Source organism: Lagopus leucura, unplaced genomic scaffold, assembly GCF_019238085.1.
Source record: "Lagopus leucura isolate 7727_CA_CO unplaced genomic scaffold, USGS_WTPT01 Super-Scaffold_100028, whole genome shotgun sequence".
Classification (NCBI taxonomy): domain Eukaryota; kingdom Metazoa; phylum Chordata; class Aves; order Galliformes; family Phasianidae; genus Lagopus; species Lagopus leucura.
The window spans coordinates 4,596,446-4,613,991 of record NW_024962279.1 but is presented as its reverse complement, the minus strand read 5'-3'; the positions used below and the strand labels follow the sequence as shown (position 1 = coordinate 4,613,991).

The following is a 17,546-nucleotide window of genomic DNA, read 5'->3' as shown; positions in this document are numbered from 1 at the left end:
GTGTAGGATGTATGTGCTAATTCAATGCATCCTGTGATTGCTCTTCCTCCCAAACCAGATTAATTTACTGTTATCTGAGATTCCCATGACAAAACTTCTGCCCCTGCGAAGCCTGCTATTTACTGCTGTAAACAAGAAGTAAATGGAGGTTTACATGTCTCATTTGGCATGATGACACAGGCTGTGCTGCCTGCTATTTGCTCTGTATTGGAAGTGTGGGGGTTGTGCTTTGATATTGTTCCTTACAGCTCAGGTTGTTTGCAACAAAATCATTTGTTTTCAGCCTCAGCTGTAATATTCTGGAGGATGAGCAGCTCTCTGGTGATGGGATCTGGAGGCTTTCACTGAAGTGTGTTTGTCCCATCAGAGGTGGCTTCAAAGGGATTTAGTACTTGTAATGTGTGCTGCTGGCTCTGGCCTTAGTTCCAGAGGGACTGTGCAGCATAGTAGAAAATGAACACTTCATTGGCAGCTTCAGCAGAGGGGCAATAAAAACATCACATGTGTGAGGGCTGTTGGTGGCCCAGAGTGGCGCCCCTTTAGGTCACAGCAAATCGGTTCTCTCCTACTTACTTCTCCACCTCTGCTGATCAAACGCAGGCTGCTGTGCCCAGATACAGCCATCTATTGCAGTGCTTTACTCAGGTTTAACATCTTGGATGGCTCACCGTTGGAACAGAGAGCTTGCTCAGGGTGGGCGCACCAATGAATTTCAGACTTCGAGCTCTCCCAGTCATTATCTTGCCTTCTATTTAAAGAGCAGTAAATTAAATTGCAGGAGATGGTGCAACTGGTTTTCCAGACCTTATTTAATTTAGCTGAGCAGTTAACATTTTCCATCTGCACAACATAATCATTAACTTTTTTTTTGTTTCTTCACTGTCACTGTGCAGATTGCTTTTCACGGGCAATCTCTGCCCTGACTGCCACATTTCATTTCTTTGCAGGAGCACAGCTCCATTGATTCTTCTTTTAGGAAGGAGCACGTATAAAATTATTCATCCTACTAACGGTGCTTGCAAAGAATCCTATGTGATTCATGGTCTTTGATCCTGCTATCGCTTATGTGGGTGTTTAACTTTACTACAGTCCCACTGGGGAGAATCTTAATTTAAGAAAACAGTATTACAAAAATAATGTGAGCCTTTTAAGCACACGCTGGATGATGAGAAACACCTCCCTTTAAACAAGCATGCAAATTAAACAGGTGGTAGAGAAGATGAGAAGAAACGAATTAACCCCTTCAGGTCTGGAAAGCTGTGCCAGGGGAGGGCGGGGGCCGCGGGCTCACGGAGCGTCCCGACAGCCATACGATTGGGTTCGGGCGATGCCGTGCGGAGCAGCCGGGGGTTGGACTCGGCCATTCCCGGTCCCCACCCCGCGCCCTCCCCCGTCCCGCCCCATCCCCCGGGGGCGGTGCTGCGGGCCGGCGGGCGGGACATGGAGCTGAGCGCCCCGGGCCCGGAGCCGTCGCGACCACCGGGAGGCGATGAGGAGGGGGCCGAAGCTCCGGGGCTGCCGCTGCACTCGGCGTGGACCTTCTGGCTCGACAAGTGAGCGGGGCGGCTGGGGGGAAATCGCTGCTCCTTCTGGCTCGGCGGTGGGACAGCGGGAGTCGGGTCGTGTGCTGCATATAGGAAAACTTCTGGTGTAACGGGCCGCGTTGCGGGGCTGTATTTCACGCAGCCACTCGACGAGCCGCTTCTGTTGTCCTTCGACAGCCGCACGTCGGTGCGGACGATCTCCACGCCGCAGTTTTAGCCGTGACGCCGCTCGGGGCAGCGGCCGTAGGGCCGTAACCCTTCGTGCCGGGCCTGGGATCCTACGGGTGGGAAGAGAGCAGTTATGAGGGTGAGCGAAAACGCGTTATCACAGCGCTGTGCCTCCGTGCGTACCGCACTTCGTGTGCCTGAACTTTTATCTCCCATCTCCAGCGGTCACAGGGAGCTTCCCCGTGCTGCATATAAGCACTGGAAACCGAAACAGAAAGCTTGAATCCTGCCCTATTTATTTACCTTGCTTTGCTGTGCGTTTGTCGTCTTGTTATTAATCTTCTGTGTTCCTCCGTTTTCTGTTTCTGGTGTTTCTTCTCTCCCCTTGCTCAAGAGCACTCTTCTGCTCTGAAGGCCTTTCCTCACTCCTCAAGGCTCTGCTCCTCCAGGTTGTATCTCTTAAACACGGTGACAAAGAAATGGAGCAGGTTCATTGCAGGGCAGTTGGACTGGATGACCTTTAAAGGTCCCTTTCAACTCAAACATCTCTGTGGGTGGCGTGGAACCTCTGGAAGCGTGCAGGTGATCTCAGGTCCTGCAAATCAAGTCTTACAAGTAACCCCAGCAGTTATTTCTGACCTCCTGATTTGGTTGCAGGTAGGGTCAGGGTCTAAGCTGTGCTTTCAGTCTGGTTACTCTTAAACACTGCTGCGTGCTGCTGAAGCTGCTGTGCAGGTGTGCTGTGTCCATGAGCCAGGTAGGGAGGAGCAGCCCAGCTGTACAACCACTGCTGGAAGTTAAAGGCCACTTCAAGTTACTGAGGTGTATCATGATTTACTTTTTTTTCCTTATGTCTTGATTCTGTTATATTTTAGAGTCTTAGAATTCATGATCTTACTTTATCCTTCATTCTGATCCCTTCTAAGTACATTTAATTAGGCAGTGTTGTTCTTCCTTATCTTATTAAATCATATAATATATTAAGAAAGTGGTACCAGCGCTCTGCATGTCTTCAGTCATACATACACACATCACTGAGTTGTGTTTACCACCAAGAGTAAGAGAATGATGGCGGGGAACAGGGAAGAAAACAAAACAGAAGAGGTGTTCCATGCATTAAAATAAATACCTAAGGCATTTAAAAGCACACATGAGATATCTTTTATTGCATGGCCAAGAACTGCAGTGTGAGGAGGTTGCTGTGTCGCTACGGGCTCTGTAATGTTGTTGGTGCACCTGCTGATGAGGTGTTGCTTGGGCTCATACAGGATGAACACACCACAGAGTACAGCTGGGTGTTGTTGCTGTACCTCAGTAACACCTGGTATGGAGCAGTGCTGTTAGCTAGGAGATGGTATTGATTTTGACTGCAGCTGTGTGTTAATCCTGGTATTTGGGCTGACATGCAGGAGGAAGTGACGCTGGAGGGTAAATACAAGTTGGGAGGGGTATGTAGAGATGTGTATTGTTCTGTTATACTCTAGTGAGGGAGATCCATGGCATGTGTTTCAACACCACCAATGTGTGTCTTTTTATTAAGTCACACTTAAAATATATACCCAAGAAGCAGCACTTCCTGTAGCAGCTAGTGATACGAGCGATTCACCTGGGCTCACTTTTATCACAGCTTCCCTGGTGCAGCTCCTGCCTCAGTAGTGAATGGCTTTCTTTGTCTGATCCACATCAGCACTGCTTCTCTAAGTGCCATGGCACAAGTGTAGCGTGTGGGGGCTGTGATCCCGTGCCCAGGTTTGTTGCTGTTATCTCACACACATGATGGGAGATTTGCATTTCCTGTAAGCGCAGAGCCTTCCTTGGTGTGTGTCTAAAATACTAAGTCTGGTAATGCTCTTTGTCATAGAATCATAGATTCATTAAGGTTGGAAAAGACCTCTAAGAGCATCCAGTCCAACCATCCATCCATCACCAATATTGCCTGCTAACCGCGTCCCTTTGCACCACATCTGTCCTTGCCTTAAACACCTGCACGGATGGTAACTGCACCACCTCCCTGGGAACTGACCACTCTTTTGGAGAAGGGGCTGTGTGGAAATACTCATAGGCAGACATGAGACAGAGAAGCTGGCTTTTTTTTTTTCCTTCTGTGGGAAGAAATGAGATTTCCGTCTTAAATTGTTGAAGTGCTTCAAGGTCAAGATCTGCAGGTTCCCAAGCTCGTACTGGCATGATGTCTCCATAGTGCTTTGCATGCAGTGCTCTGGTGACGTTGGAGGCCTGGGCAGTGTCAGCAGGGTTTGCAGATGCCTTTGGTGTCACACTAGGAAGCAGATTCCTGCTGGTGGCTTGTCACAGCGAGGGATTGGTGTGGGGCTCTGCCTTTTAAATGAAAGGTTGTTTTCCTGATTTTTGCAGTACTGTGGGTTGCTTGATATATATGCACACACACTGAACAGTGTGATTATGCCTCACAAAACGCAGTAATGTAAAAGCGAGGATTAGAAATCTGGTCATTATATTCGTATTGGACAGTGTATTCAATGTGAAGATTGCACAAGTGGGAATTGAAGTGAAATGGCAAAAGGCTCCGATGTCATGGATAACAGGACAGGCTGGCAACCTGAAACCATCCCTTAATGGGAGCTGGGGTTGTACATCTGTGTAAATATATAGATGGTGAAACTGATTTTGTTTTTTCGATGTGTATGTTTGGCTGTGATGCAGATAGCCTGCTTGGTTCAGTGTGCCCTTAAATGTTTACAGCTATGCTAGGTAAGTCGTTCCCTGCTGAAATAAGGAGGTACCAGAGCTGCTACCTGCCTGCTTTTTTCCCACGGAAAGCTGCAGGTTTTGGCAGCAGCAGCTCTTGTCCAACACGTGTGTGCTCGCAGGGATGGAGAGGATGTACATCCTTGCACAAAGGCACCTTTGGAAGATCAGAGTGCATCTGAGCTGCCAGCTTTGCTGGCATGCCGCTTCCAGCTGGTAGCAGAATACCAGCACCCTTCTTTACAAATCAGTGCCACCAGAAATGGAACAGAGCTCACACAAGAGCCCACTGCAGAAGCCTCAATTCTAGATAAACTGTCCAAGATGCACTCCTGCCAGTGGCAGTGTGTGTGTGCACAGCGGTGCAGCTTGCACTGCAGGGCTCTGACCCAACTGCTTTTCTTCTCGCTTTGCTCCAGCAGTGCTTTTGTTTCTGTTGTAACTTTTGTGTAACTTTCAGGTGAAAAATATGCTAAGAAGTGTTATCAAATGTAAAGTAATGTTTATAAACTGGAGGAAAGAGTAAACATTTGCGGGTAAATGTATCCTTATATACTGCTTTTTCTCTCCCCAGGTTGTACTGATGAGATCCATACAAATGTCATTTAGTAGATAAATTCTGATAACCGAGCCGTTTCCATAATAATTGGGAATTGTTATAACTGAGCACATCAAATATTTGAAACTAAGCTGAATAATTTCCCTTTTTCCCTATAGCAAAATCCTATTTATCTAGAATCATCTATTTCATCTATTAAAGCTCATGAGTAGGTGGCTTACAATGAAAAATGATGGTTAATATTATAAAAATGTTCAACCCAGTAAATGCATTTTGACAGGCTTTGATGGCTTGAAATCAGTCTTTGTCTGCATGCAGAATGGATTGCTGGATTTATTTAGTTGCCACAGCATGTTTTTGAGCTTATGCTTTGTAAGTAAATATTTTGCTTATTTGTAGCAAAGCCATTGGGGCTGAATACTGACAGTGGTGTCTCCAGAAGTGCTCAGTGGCTTTTAAGGCTCCGGCGAGAGGCAGGGATTGATTCCCACTGGGAAACAAAGGGCAGTGTGAGCACGTCTGAAAACAACTCCTATCCTTGGTTCTGTGCAGGGAAACAGAAGAGCCACAGTTCAAGCAGTAAGCATTAACATCAGTACAACCACCTGGAGGTTTATTCATGGGTAAAACAATGGAATTTATCTTTGGGTCTCTTGTTCTTTATTCTTGAAGCTGGCAGCAGGGCTCAGTTTGGGTGGTTATTCCTGTTTCCATGCTCCGCTTTGACCAAACAGCCCTATGAGATGTGGGACGGTGGGTCTGAGCTGCTTGAGCAACCCTGAAGTAGCTTTGAAATGTCAGCCCCAAATATTCAGAAGGTGCAGGAGAGTGTTGGGAGCTATAGGGCACAGAGTGGGCAGGTAGGAGAGCTGCTGGATATTCCCTGGGCAGGCTCTCCATGGGGAATCCAGATGGGCAACTCCAGTGGGCCACCAACCCATTAATGCCCATCTCCAGCTGAGCTTTCTGTGTCCAGCTGCTGCTCCTGGCACGGCTGGCTGGGCCGTTCCTTCCTGCTCATAGCTATTTGCAGTGCTTGTTGAGTTCAATTCAAAACTAATTGTCCACAGTGGCAGTAATTGGAAGTTCAGTATGGATGTACCAGCTGAATTCTGTTGTTGATAGCAGTAAAATTATCCAAAGTGGAAAAACTCCGTAATAACCTGCAAATACTGACCCTTAAATGAAGCTTCTTATCTTGTGTATGGAGCCTTTCAGCAAAGGCCTGACCACCTGACTGTTCCTTGCTTAGGAATAGAAATAAATGAACAGTCCATGACCTTAACTTCCAAAACCAATAACTTGATGTCAGGTGGGTTTGTTTTTTTTTTTCAGCTGATGGTTCTTCAGCATCAAAATGAACCACCTTCTGGCCTGGGAGTGGAATATTCTGTTTCTCATTTGTAGCTGAGCTTGAAAGTGGCATTAAATAGCTACACGGCTACTGCAATTACACGGATAACCTTTGAAAGCTGTCGTTACGGAGCAGATAATCTGTTTTTAAGAGAGCAGCCCTTACCACAGCAGCACCTCAGAGCAGCATCAGTGTGAGCACATGGAGAGAAAAGATGCTGCAGAATGGTTGGGTTGGAAGGGGCCTTAAAGATCATCTAGTTCCAACCCCTTGCCTGTATCCCATCCAGTGTGGGCTTGGGCACCTCTGTGGGACACACAGCTTCACTGGGCTGTTGTACTGCACAGCCACCCCCAGGCAGTGGAGCTCTGAGGTCTGCAGGCTGGTAGCAAGACATGGGTCATTTCTTGGTCAGCGGTGTGAGACATAAAGGAGCAAAGTTAGCTTGGATTTTGCCCACTTATGGACAATGATATGTGCTTCTGTAGTTCATGAGCCACACAGATTTCTCTCCCTCTTTTCCCTCTCCTCTCTTCCCTTTCTCTTCCCTCTCTCTCTTTCCTTTTCCTCTTTTCTTTTTCCCTCCCCCTTTTCCTCTTTTTATTTTTTTTTCCAGTTAAGCTCACAGCAGGAATTCACAACGTCAGGCTGTGTTTTTGCCACTCCCATCACTCAGCCTCGCACCCGGCGCTTCTCAGCGCGCTGCCCCGTGCAGGACGAGTCGCTCTGGCTCCTTCCCCCGCCCCGTGCCGACCCCTCAGCGGCAGTAGGCGCGGTGCTGGCCGGGACGCGCTGCCACACACCGCCACCTGGCGGCGGGAGGGGGCAGCGCCGCGCCGTGACCGCAGCGAACACTGGCGGCGCTGCCTGAGGTTCAGAGCGGGGAGGACGGCCGGGCACGTGGGAAGCGGGTCGGGTTTGCGCTAATTGCAATTACTCAGAGGTTTGCTGGGAGACGAGATGCTCGAATTGGACAGCTTTGTTTTTCTTTCTTTCTTCCCGCAAGGTCCCTTCCTGGTACCACAGCAGCTGAATGCGCCTCAAACCTGAAGAAGATTTACAGAGTACAGACAGTGCAGGTGAGGTACTGGAATTGCGTGCTGCAAACATGAAACATAAGGTGTGAAGTTACCCGAACGCCCATCTGGGTGAGACACGCTTGGCTTTGCTTCCCTGTGGTGGGAGATGCACCTCGTGGCTGTGTGTGGTGTCCTTTGGTCTGAATTGCCCTTGGCTTTGCCAACCAGAAGAGGGGATGGAGGGACCTGGTGTGAGCAGACATGCCCACTCTGCCATTTCCAGTTCCCACTGGTGCCTGTGCTGCACTGTTACACTTGGTGATTTCCAGTGTGTTTTCTGTCTTTTCTCAAAGTTTGAATGCAGAAAATCATTGTACAAAGGCGCAGTATTACGGCCCATGCTCATTTTTCTCTCTGTGCTTGAGCATGAATTTTTCTGATACTTCCATCAAGCTGTCTTGCATTAAAGTGCTCTTACATCACAGCAATGAGGAATTCTGCATGTCTGTGTCATCTGTTGGTGCCAATCAGTGGGCATCTCTTGCAAGTAAATCAGGTTTCTCTTTTAATACCAGTGTTAGTGTGAAATTCAGAGGATTAGTCTTTGTCTTACCATGGTGCTCAGTTGGTGAAGCCTCTGAAGTCATGCTGATGGCAATGAAGTAGGGATGGTTTCCATTGGGTTTCCTTGTCAGTGACTCTCAGCCCTGCGCTGTGTGTGATGTTGTCTCCAGCAGCAGCCCTGGGAGACAGCCTGCGTGTAGGAGGTGCTGGGTGAGGATGTCTACAGCTGGCCCAGGGCATGGAGGCTGTTTGCAGGCCCAGGGTTTGGGACCAGGAGTGCAGGGAGGCAGCAGGGCAGTGTGGGAGGGAAACCGGAGTGACTTTTCCTTCTTTGCTAGTGAGGGCAATGGCTTTTAGAGAGAAGAGCCAAGGGCTGTGGGATTTTACCATATAGCGTTGCAATCTTTGTTTCTGAAGTTGTGCTAATGATTAAATAGTAGATGAACTAATACTTAATTAGTTGCACTAATGCTCAGTGTTACATCTCTGCGTGTCGGTGCAACACAAGTGTTTAAAGGCCTTTCTTCCTCCCAACTGCTGGATAAAGAAGAAAGGGAATTGGGATCTCTTTACTCTTCCCTCCCTGTTGCTCACTGCTGCTGTTAGTGCCTTTTATCCACCCAAGTGCATCACTGCTTCTACTTTTTTTCAGCAGAAAAGTTAGAAAGTGAGCTGGTGGGTCCTGGTCCTTTCATTCTCCCCCATTCCTGCACTAATGCATGCATCTCAGATTCATGGTCTCATGAAACCTTTTCTTGTGAATCTAGGCAGAGAATTTGGATTATAGTTAGGCACTTGGCTCAGCAGAACTATTGCTTGGTTTTGTTTGTTTGTTGTAGTTGAGGCTGATTCCAGTGAAGTTTTGGATGAGTCCTAATTGATGCAAAGTGGAGAGTTTTTACATAAAGCACATTTAAGTATGTACTTCTAGTATGTTTAAAAAGTTTCCAGTGCTGGTTTGTTCTGACGCAACTCAGCATAACTCTGATTTTGATATTTTTTTCTCTCTATTCCTACAGACTTTGGCTCTAAAGCATATGGAAGCAAATTAAATAACTACAACAAATATTTGCTACGCGCTGGGGCACAGTCATTCGGAGTTACTGATAGATGTTTGGTAGATTTTAGGATGTCATTGGTATCCTTCTTTCTACCTCCACCTTAAGCAGGATTGGATCTTCCCCACCCTCCCCTGTAAGCTGCAATCAATTGACTTTGGAGCATTTGCTTGTAGTATAGAAGGCTCTTTGGCAGTAGAGTGCACAATTGTTTTAGGGAAAATGACCACAGAAGTAAATTTGCACTGAATCCATTCTCTTAATGCAATTAGTATTTCTGTGTGTTTGCTCGATGAAGGATTTCTGGAGTGTCTACAACAACATCCCTCCCGTGACGAGTTTGCCCCTGAGATGCAGTTACCACCTGATGCGTGGAGAAAGACGGCCCCTGTGGTGAGTGCTGCCCTGTGGTGCTTCTGGGAATGGGCAGGGAGAAACCGAGCGTGGAGAGAGGGGGGGCATGGGCAGGAGGAGGGCTGTGTTTCTGCTGCCAGCCAGTGCCACAATGTGAGAGCCACAAGGAGTGTTCTGGGCTCGTGTCGAGCTCAAAAGAGAATCTTACTTAAAAACGCAGGCTGGAATTTAATTGCCTGCTTTGGAACGTAAAGGTCAGAAAGGAATTAAATTGTGAATTAACAATTAAGAAATTAAAATGTGGCTTTGAAATCCAGTTTGGGAATACACAGAGCATTACTTGTGTCTGAAATACTCTGTTGCTTTTTTCTCTTTGCACTGATGCTGGTTTAATCATGATGCAAATGACTGCATCCTTAACTGCTCTTCACCTGTACAGAAGCAGAGTGTGCATAAAGATGTGCATATGAGCTTAGGTTAAAAATAATTTAAGGCATCATGAAGTGATGCACTGCAGCAAATTCCCACTTGACTGTGGGACAGTAATGAAGTAATGTATGAATCACTGATGTTTTCCTTTTGGAAATTGAGTTTAGCATGCCTTCTTCCTGATCCAGTTCCTTCACATCTTAATTAGCTGAGCCATTTACCGAAGAGACTTGATCTCTTGGACATCATTTGCACCAGATTGTGATTGGATTAAGGTTTCCTAACCAGATCATAGTCTCAATAACTGGATGTTGAGTTACTCTGGGAGGTTTCTGGCCTACCCTGTGTTAAAAGGAGATGCTTTCCTAAAGGGAAATGCATGTGAAGATCAGTGTTAGTTTTCTAACAATATTGTGACTGAGCAGAATAGCTGAGTTGATTTATAGAGAGATGTTGGTGTCTGTAGAAGCCCTTGTATGCAGTACTTGGGAACTCTGGAAGGGTGAGTGAGAACACTTTTGGTTTTCTTCTAGTTTTAGTTTTGGTTTGATTAGACAAGTAAAATGCAGAGTCCTTTCTTGATGGCACTGCATCTGTGTTAAGGCTGTGCAAGTACAGGTGCTGCTTTTTGGGAAGGGATTGCAGGAGGTCGGTGCCATCAGCAGCCCAAACAAGCTTCAGGATGGGTTTTTTTTTGTTTTTTTGTAAGAATAGGGAAATTAATTTCTGGTTGTCACAAAGCTGAAATGAAGTGTGCTCGTTTGTTGTGGTTTTGTTGTTGTTTTTGTTTGTTTGTTTAAATTAAACTGGGTAAACTGGAGAGTAATAAGCTGCTTCTGTGAAAATATGCCCGAGTTTTTCCAAAATAAAAGGTTACCATAGTAAGACATGAAATTGCTTTGTGGCTTGTTCCCATGCAGTGTTCAGCCACTTCAAAGCCTGTCTGTAGCCAGGGAAAACGTATATATTTTCCAACACACAAACCTGAGGAGAGAGATTAGGTGTTGAGAGATGCAGTTCATACGAACAATGAAAGAATTATATCTGATGTCAGAAGTCATAACTTGAGTCATGCTACCCGGAGTCGGTAATTGCGTTTCAAAAGGGAATTTTCCAGGCAAATTAACCCCCAGACATAGGTTTATCTAGATGTGCATTTCAGTGCTTATTTTACTGATCTTTTTCCCATAACTAGGGAAGAGGAAAGCAATGCCAAAGGAGGTATATGGAAAATGAAGGTCGCTAAAGAAAGTACGGTATGTAATACTTTATTTAGAAATATTTAATAAGGGGTTTCTTTTAGTTCCATGCAAAGTAGCTGTTGTAAAACTTTCTAGGTTTGACATTACCCAAAGTAACAAGCAAACACCATCTAAGTCTACAATGCTTTGCTTTAAGATAGTGAGGGAAAGTTTCTTTTCAGATGATTCAGTATTTTGCACTTTCAGTCACATTTGTTGATGTATTACAAATCAAATGAAAGCTGCAGCATTCTATTCCATTTCCATTTGGCAAACACCATATTTTCTAACCAGCTGTATCCACAAGACTTGGTTTGCCTGCAGGCACTCAAAATATACAAACATCTCTTTCTGATTATAGCCAGAACCTCAACAATGCTCTCAAGACTCCACACACCATTCAGCACAAGTGCCAGAGTTTCACTGAGCATCAAATGCTCCCAAACTATCCGACTCAATAGGAGTGTTGTGCTTGGCACTGCCTGTGCCCACCCTGTATGGGGGTGAGGAGCACTGAGTTTTGCTATGCCCAATGAGGACTAATGTTCTCAGGGGGTGGTGGGTCTCATCCAGTGTCTCCCACTGGTAAGAAAGGATCTTGCTCAGTCTCTTTTCCCAGTCCCTCCTGTGATGGCCCTGCTGCTTATCAGGCTGTTTGTGACGTCATATAAAGTATTTGTGCTTTTTTGTAGTATGATTGTGTAGCCAGGGGAGTTTTTTGTTAAGTGTATGGGAGTAAAGAAGAAGAGTGGTGTCCCCTGTGCGAGAGTTGGTTGTCTGTCACTGTGCACCTCTTGTGAAACTGCAGTTTGGGTTTTCTTTCTGAAATTTGGAAACACGGAAGATGAGATCAGTTCAGACACGTTGTTCTCTCCCTGCTGAAACAAGTGGCTGTGTGCTGGGTGTTGTGCCCCTATCAAATGCGTGCTGAGTGACTTTCCTGCAACCTGTCACGAAGGGAAGGTCTGAGCTGTTCACGTGTTATTTGTGTGCGAGTGGGGGCTGGGTCAGACCTTCCAACAGTGAACATGAAGTGTGAGAAAAATGTGACAGCCTTGAGGAAGGCATTAGATGCTGAAAGATGGTACTTGAAACTTCAGCCAAAAGCTAATTGGTTTTGCCTGTGAGCTTTCTTTCGTATGTGAATTGCAGCTTTCTTCCCTCCAGTCCCAAGTGATCACAAAAGAGTCTGAAATGTTATTTTCTTTATTATAATCCAAGGTGTGAAGATGGTCAGAGGTGATAAATGGTTTTGGGAGCTGCATTGCCGGGTGGTGAATTTAGGGAGCTCAGAGAAGCCGCGTGTTTCAGAGGCTGAATGATCACCACTTCTTGAGATGGGGATGCTTTCTGATATCTCAAATGATAAATACCCCCACTTGCCCCTGAGAGGTTTAATTGAAAGAGAACTTTACTCAATTTCTATTACTTTTGTAAATAGCATGAATAATAACCCATGCCCATTTCTCCATTTTTGGCTCTGTGCTTCCAACCATCACAAACCCCCACAGCATCTCTTTGGCCAGGCAGAACTATGTTGTACAGCCCTCATTGGAAAAGCTGATATGCTTGAGCAAAACTTGGTGAGGGTGGGAGGGAAAGGCAGTTTTTTGAGGAAATCAGTCTTTCTAGTGGTATGACTGACAAAATACTGACACTGAAAAGTTGTTGCATGTGTGCAATGCTTCTGTATGCTGGTTCTTAATACAAAAACTAATACTTTTTAGATCCTCATAAGCCTGATCCTGCAACTGCTTGCTACTGGATGAGGTGCTTCCTACCCGTGAGGCCATTAGGACAACTCAGTAGTGAGCACTGTGCCTGGTAACGAGAGTGCATGGTCATCCCACATTCGTGTCTGGGCTGGTCACTGGCAAGGACGTCGCCTCACATGCTGTCCCACCTCTAGAGCATCAGCTGTCCCATAGCCTGGCTGTATGTTATATAGGATGAGATGATAACGAGTTACAGAAATGTGCAGCCCTGTGTGTTCCCAAAGATGGTATAGCAGTGCTTGGAAACTCCTTAAGCAGTTTACTGGTTTGTTTTCTTCATAGCTGCTTGCTTTTTGCTTTAACCTCTGTGTGTTTAAGTTGCTGTTTCTTTTTAATAGCACCAAAACTCAAGTTATCTCAAACAGCAGAAAAGGCATTCTTTTAAGGCAGCATGCACTGTGGTGATGCAGTCAAATACAGAGGTTGATACATTCTTTATATACATATATATATTCTGTCACTCAGAATGCTCATCTTGGAGCGTATTACTGTATGCGTTGGTCCAGAGGCATTCCAAGTTTTGTATGGGCTTTGACTTGGGTGATAACAAATGTCAAAAGGAGATAAGACTGTAACTGATCTAACAGAGCCAAAGAAAACTGCAGATAGCTGCTCCCCTTATTTGAAATCTCTAGTGAGCATTCGTACTGTTGAAAGACAGGCTTATTTCATAGGCAGGGCAAATCGGATGGGATGCTTAAATATACATCCATTTCATTTACTGGTAGGGTTTTTCTGGCACTTCTCTTAGCACAGACAGTGATTCCTTTCCACAGAAACAAACCATCACAATTAAAGCCTTAGGGTCTTTTCTCATGGGAAATTCTTGGGAGAATTCAATGTGCAGTGAGACATGGACATAGTGAAGGTAAATTTATAGTTTAAATATTAAACATTTTTTTTTTCTAAAATATATTTTTATCAGTTTTTATTTTCAAGGTCTGAATTCTTGTTCCAGCTGTATTGAAGAAATTGTGTAACACAATGTGTACTTGCTACAAACATTCTTTTTTGTCTGGACAACCTCATAATGAGAACTCACTCAAAACTGAGCTAAGAAAGGGAACTTTTAAATTGAGATAGCAGGGCAAAAGTAACTACTACTACTTCTTCTTCTTAGGCAGCAGTTTGGAAAGAGCTCCTGTTAGCAACTGTTGGAGAGCAGTTCACAGACTGCTGTGCTGCAGGTAACTTGTGATTGCTGCTGCTGTGTCCATATGGTTACCAGGAGGAGGAGGAGGATGAGGCATTCTGGTGTTGCAGCATGGAGCTGCCTCTGGTCCCCAGCTCACCAGCCTGTGTTCCTGGGAGGACGGCAGGTTATCAGGGTTGTAAACATCTCTTAGCCAGCATTTAAATGGTTGGTATTAAATTCTACAGTGCCACAGTTCTGGAACCCCAAATTATGTTTGTGTACCACAGTACTGTCAGAGTTGGAAGAGGCCAAATTAGATAGATGCCCCTGTTAGCCCTGGTGGGCTCTTGATTCCCGTGTAGGCAAGGATAGAAGTGATATTAAAGGTGAATGATTTTATGGCACTTCATTAAAGCCACTATGAGGTACATTTACATAGTACAACAGTTTCTATAAATGCAGTGTTTGTTTCCTTCTGTTAACTGTTCTGTCTGGTTTGAGCGTTGGTATTCTCTTCTTTGGGGACTGCTCTATCACTGCTTCAGTTTGTTCAACTTTTGGGCACTTTCACAGCACATAAGTATTGAATTAGACATGTCTCATTTAAAGTAGTTTTTAATGGTGCTTCCTGTGCTCTGCAGATGATGAAGTCATAGGGGTGAGCATCAGCGTTCGTGACCGTGAAGATGTTGTACAAATCTGGAATGGGGATGCCTCCTTAGCAAGTGAAGCAAAAGTGTTAGAAAAGATACATAAACTTCTGCCTCACACCTCTTTCAGAGCTGTGTTCTACAAACGTGAGTATTTTCTACTGGCTGATCTCCACCTTTGTTAGAGAGACAAGGTGCTGGTGGGGTATTTCCATGGGAATAACCTCACTAGTTCCTCATCAGCTGTTTGGAAATGCAACATCTCTCATTGCACTGAAATTATAACTTTGGGAATTGAAGGGATCTCTTTCTTTAGGCTCTATTTAAACGTGTATTTAAGTAGTGCATTCCCAAAGATTGCTCAGCACACTGCATCTTCCTAGGCTGCTTGGGCATCGTTGTCTTCTGTTCATCTTTTCAACTCCTTGGCAGAACTGATGTTTTTTGTACATCTTTCCCCTTCTCTCTCCCCCAGCACACAGAGAGCACCATGCCTTTGAAGGCCGACGTGGGAGGCATTAAATGCAGCCTTACATTTGTCACTTGCACTGTGGTGAGGTGTCTGAGTGAGAAGGACAGCAGGAGGCCTTGCAGAAACATAACATGTCATGGTCCTCTTGAATTTTATGCTTCTCATTGGGCTGTTGCTACTGAAAATGAGGAAACACAGTTGCCCTGACTGCTAAATGTGCCATTCATGACTTTTTGCTTAGTTGTGATTTTAATTCATTGGGTTTTTTTTCTTTAAAAAGTTATTTGGCCACTATTTTTTTCAATCAGATCGTTTGATTCCTATGAAGATACAACACTTTGGATTTTTCTGAACTGTTTGTAGTTAAATGCAAACATGCACAAACGTTGGATGCTGCCTTTTTGAGATAGAGGAATACTGCCTGGGTGAAATGTGTTTCAGTTTTCCTTTTGAGACATTCCTATCATATGAAGATCTACTCCCTGTCTTTGTCCCGGGAGATGAAGGAGTTGCATGGCATTATCCTAGCGGGCTCTTGCACTGACAACAGCACACATCCTGCAAAAGTAAATAGCAAAGTGTTCACTGAATGGGCAACTGAAGAGATGCATTTATATGGTCTGACCCCGGGTGAGATGATGTTGAATGTTTAAAGTGTGGTGATTCCCAAAGAACCCTGGTTCAGGCTAGGATTTAGAGATTTTGCAGTAAGAAACCCTGTGAACCCCCCACCTCCAATTTATTTCAGAAGGGATGGTGCTTATAATCTTTTCAGCTTATGATCTTTCTCTGTACATTCATGACAGAAGTCACAAATTCTTTCTAACCCATTTGCCTAACCTGATTCATCCCTCATGCTTCTGGAGATGTTAGGCCTGCACCTGTAGAGGCTCAGATCAGAAGTGCTGTTCGCTTTGGTGCAAAGGAAGAAATTCTGTCACTCGTACTTCCAAGCTGTCATGGCTCCCCAGGTCACCTATTTTCTTTAATTTACAGGAAACAAATGGATTTTGTTTTGTGGCATGAATGTGAATATTAACTGCTTTAATCTGTAAATGTTTGTATTAATTGAGGTGCTGGTTTGCTTTACTGTTCTACCAAAGATTAATTTATCTCCTTGTGCAAGAAGAAGCCATAAGATAGAGAAGGATTTGCACTCTGCTCAGCATTGCTTTGTGGGTAAGAGTTCTTGTTTGGCAACTGGTCCAATGGCACTGATCTCCACATGTTTGGTGTATGAAGAAGCAGCCATTAGAATCAAATGTAGCAATAAGAATTACACATAGGAGAGGTTGGTTGTTTTTTATTATTATTATTTTTTTTTTTTTTTTACAACTTTGTATTTATGAATTCAAACTGTGCAGTTAGTGAGCATTATTAATTAAACAAAACTTTGAAAATCCAATGTCTTGCTTCTGCGGTTGCTTTCTGAATCATCATAGAAGCATAGAATGGCCTGGGTTGAAAAGGACCACAGTGCTCATGTAATTCCAACCCCCTGCTGTGTGCAGGGTCTCCAGCCACCAGCCCAGGCTGCCCAGAGCCACATCCAGCCTGACCTTGAATGCCTCCAGGGATGGGGCATCCACAGCCTCCTTGGGCAACCTGTTCCAATGTGTCTCCACCCTAAAAATTGCATTTCTGGGATGAAGTGTTCCTGCTCTGTGGCCTCGGTGATGCCTGGCAGTGTCATGGGTTAGTTATTACCTTACTCATCTCACTGAAGGGAAGGATTTTTCTAGCTGTCTTGCCTACCCTTTCTTTAAGAAAGATCTCTGCTCGAACATTGGATAGGTGGTGATTTTATTTTAGCCATGATATGGAAGAGCTGTCTGTTCACCACCAAAGGATACCTTGCAAGCTTGTCAAGTTTTCCTTATTCATTTTCCTTATTCAGTGTCCCTATTGTAGTATTAAAATTAAATTACGGTTTGGGGTTTTTAATTTGTTTTGTGGATTTTTTTTTTCCTGGGCATCTTAAAACTCTGATGATGATAATTAATACCTGGTTTGATGAGTGATGACTAAAATTCTCCAAGTATGCCACAATCTGAAACTGAGCTTGGATCAAAATGTGCAATACAAGTTTTCAGGTACCAGACAAATGGCATTTTGGAGTTTAGCAAGCACTGCATTTAAAAGCCATGCAGAATGTGTGCAGCCCCCTCCTCCCTTGCTGTGAACACCCACCTCTGTGCTGCTCATCTCCCCAGGCTGTGGCACAGCTGTGCCCATGGGGATTAGCTGGGAATGCCACTTAGTGGGGATGAAGGGCCGCCTTCTGGGCCAGGCTAATTAGCAGGATTCTGCTCTGCTAATTAAATGGCAGTTTGTTGAACATAGCTTATTTGATGAAATGTTAAGAGTTGCCTGCTAAGAGTTAGCAGGCAAGGATAGGCAATGCTGCCTCAAGAGCCCATACCCAAGCAGTTGCTTCTGGCCATAGGGCTTTGTTCTTTCATTCTCCAGCAGGCGTGTGACTCAGGCAGCTTGGGTT

The 17,546-nt window shown here is 44.9% G+C and overlaps 1 protein-coding gene across 3 annotated transcripts; it reads left to right on the top strand.

The window, feature by feature from the left end:
* The first annotated feature begins 1,424 nt into the window (after window positions 1-1,424).
* On the top strand, window positions 1,425-16,454 carry EIF4E3 (eukaryotic translation initiation factor 4E family member 3). 3 transcript variants are annotated; one of them, XM_042880931.1, is made up of 7 exons: window positions 1,425-1,553; window positions 7,359-7,431; window positions 9,292-9,386; window positions 10,972-11,032; window positions 13,913-13,979; window positions 14,569-14,724; window positions 15,053-16,454. In XM_042880931.1, exons 1-7 carry the CDS (start codon window positions 1,441-1,443, stop codon window positions 15,097-15,099), a joined length of 612 nt encoding a protein of 203 aa, XP_042736865.1. In that variant the 5' UTR covers window positions 1,425-1,440; the 3' UTR covers window positions 15,100-16,454. The 3 variants fall into 3 exon arrangements, with proteins under 3 accessions (XP_042736865.1, XP_042736866.1, XP_042736867.1); XM_042880932.1 differs by lacking the exon at window positions 1,425-1,553 and adding an exon at window positions 1,614-1,851; XM_042880933.1 differs by lacking the exons at window positions 1,425-1,553; window positions 7,359-7,431 and adding an exon at window positions 7,863-9,129.
* The last annotated feature ends 1,092 nt before the right edge of the window (window positions 16,455-17,546 follow it).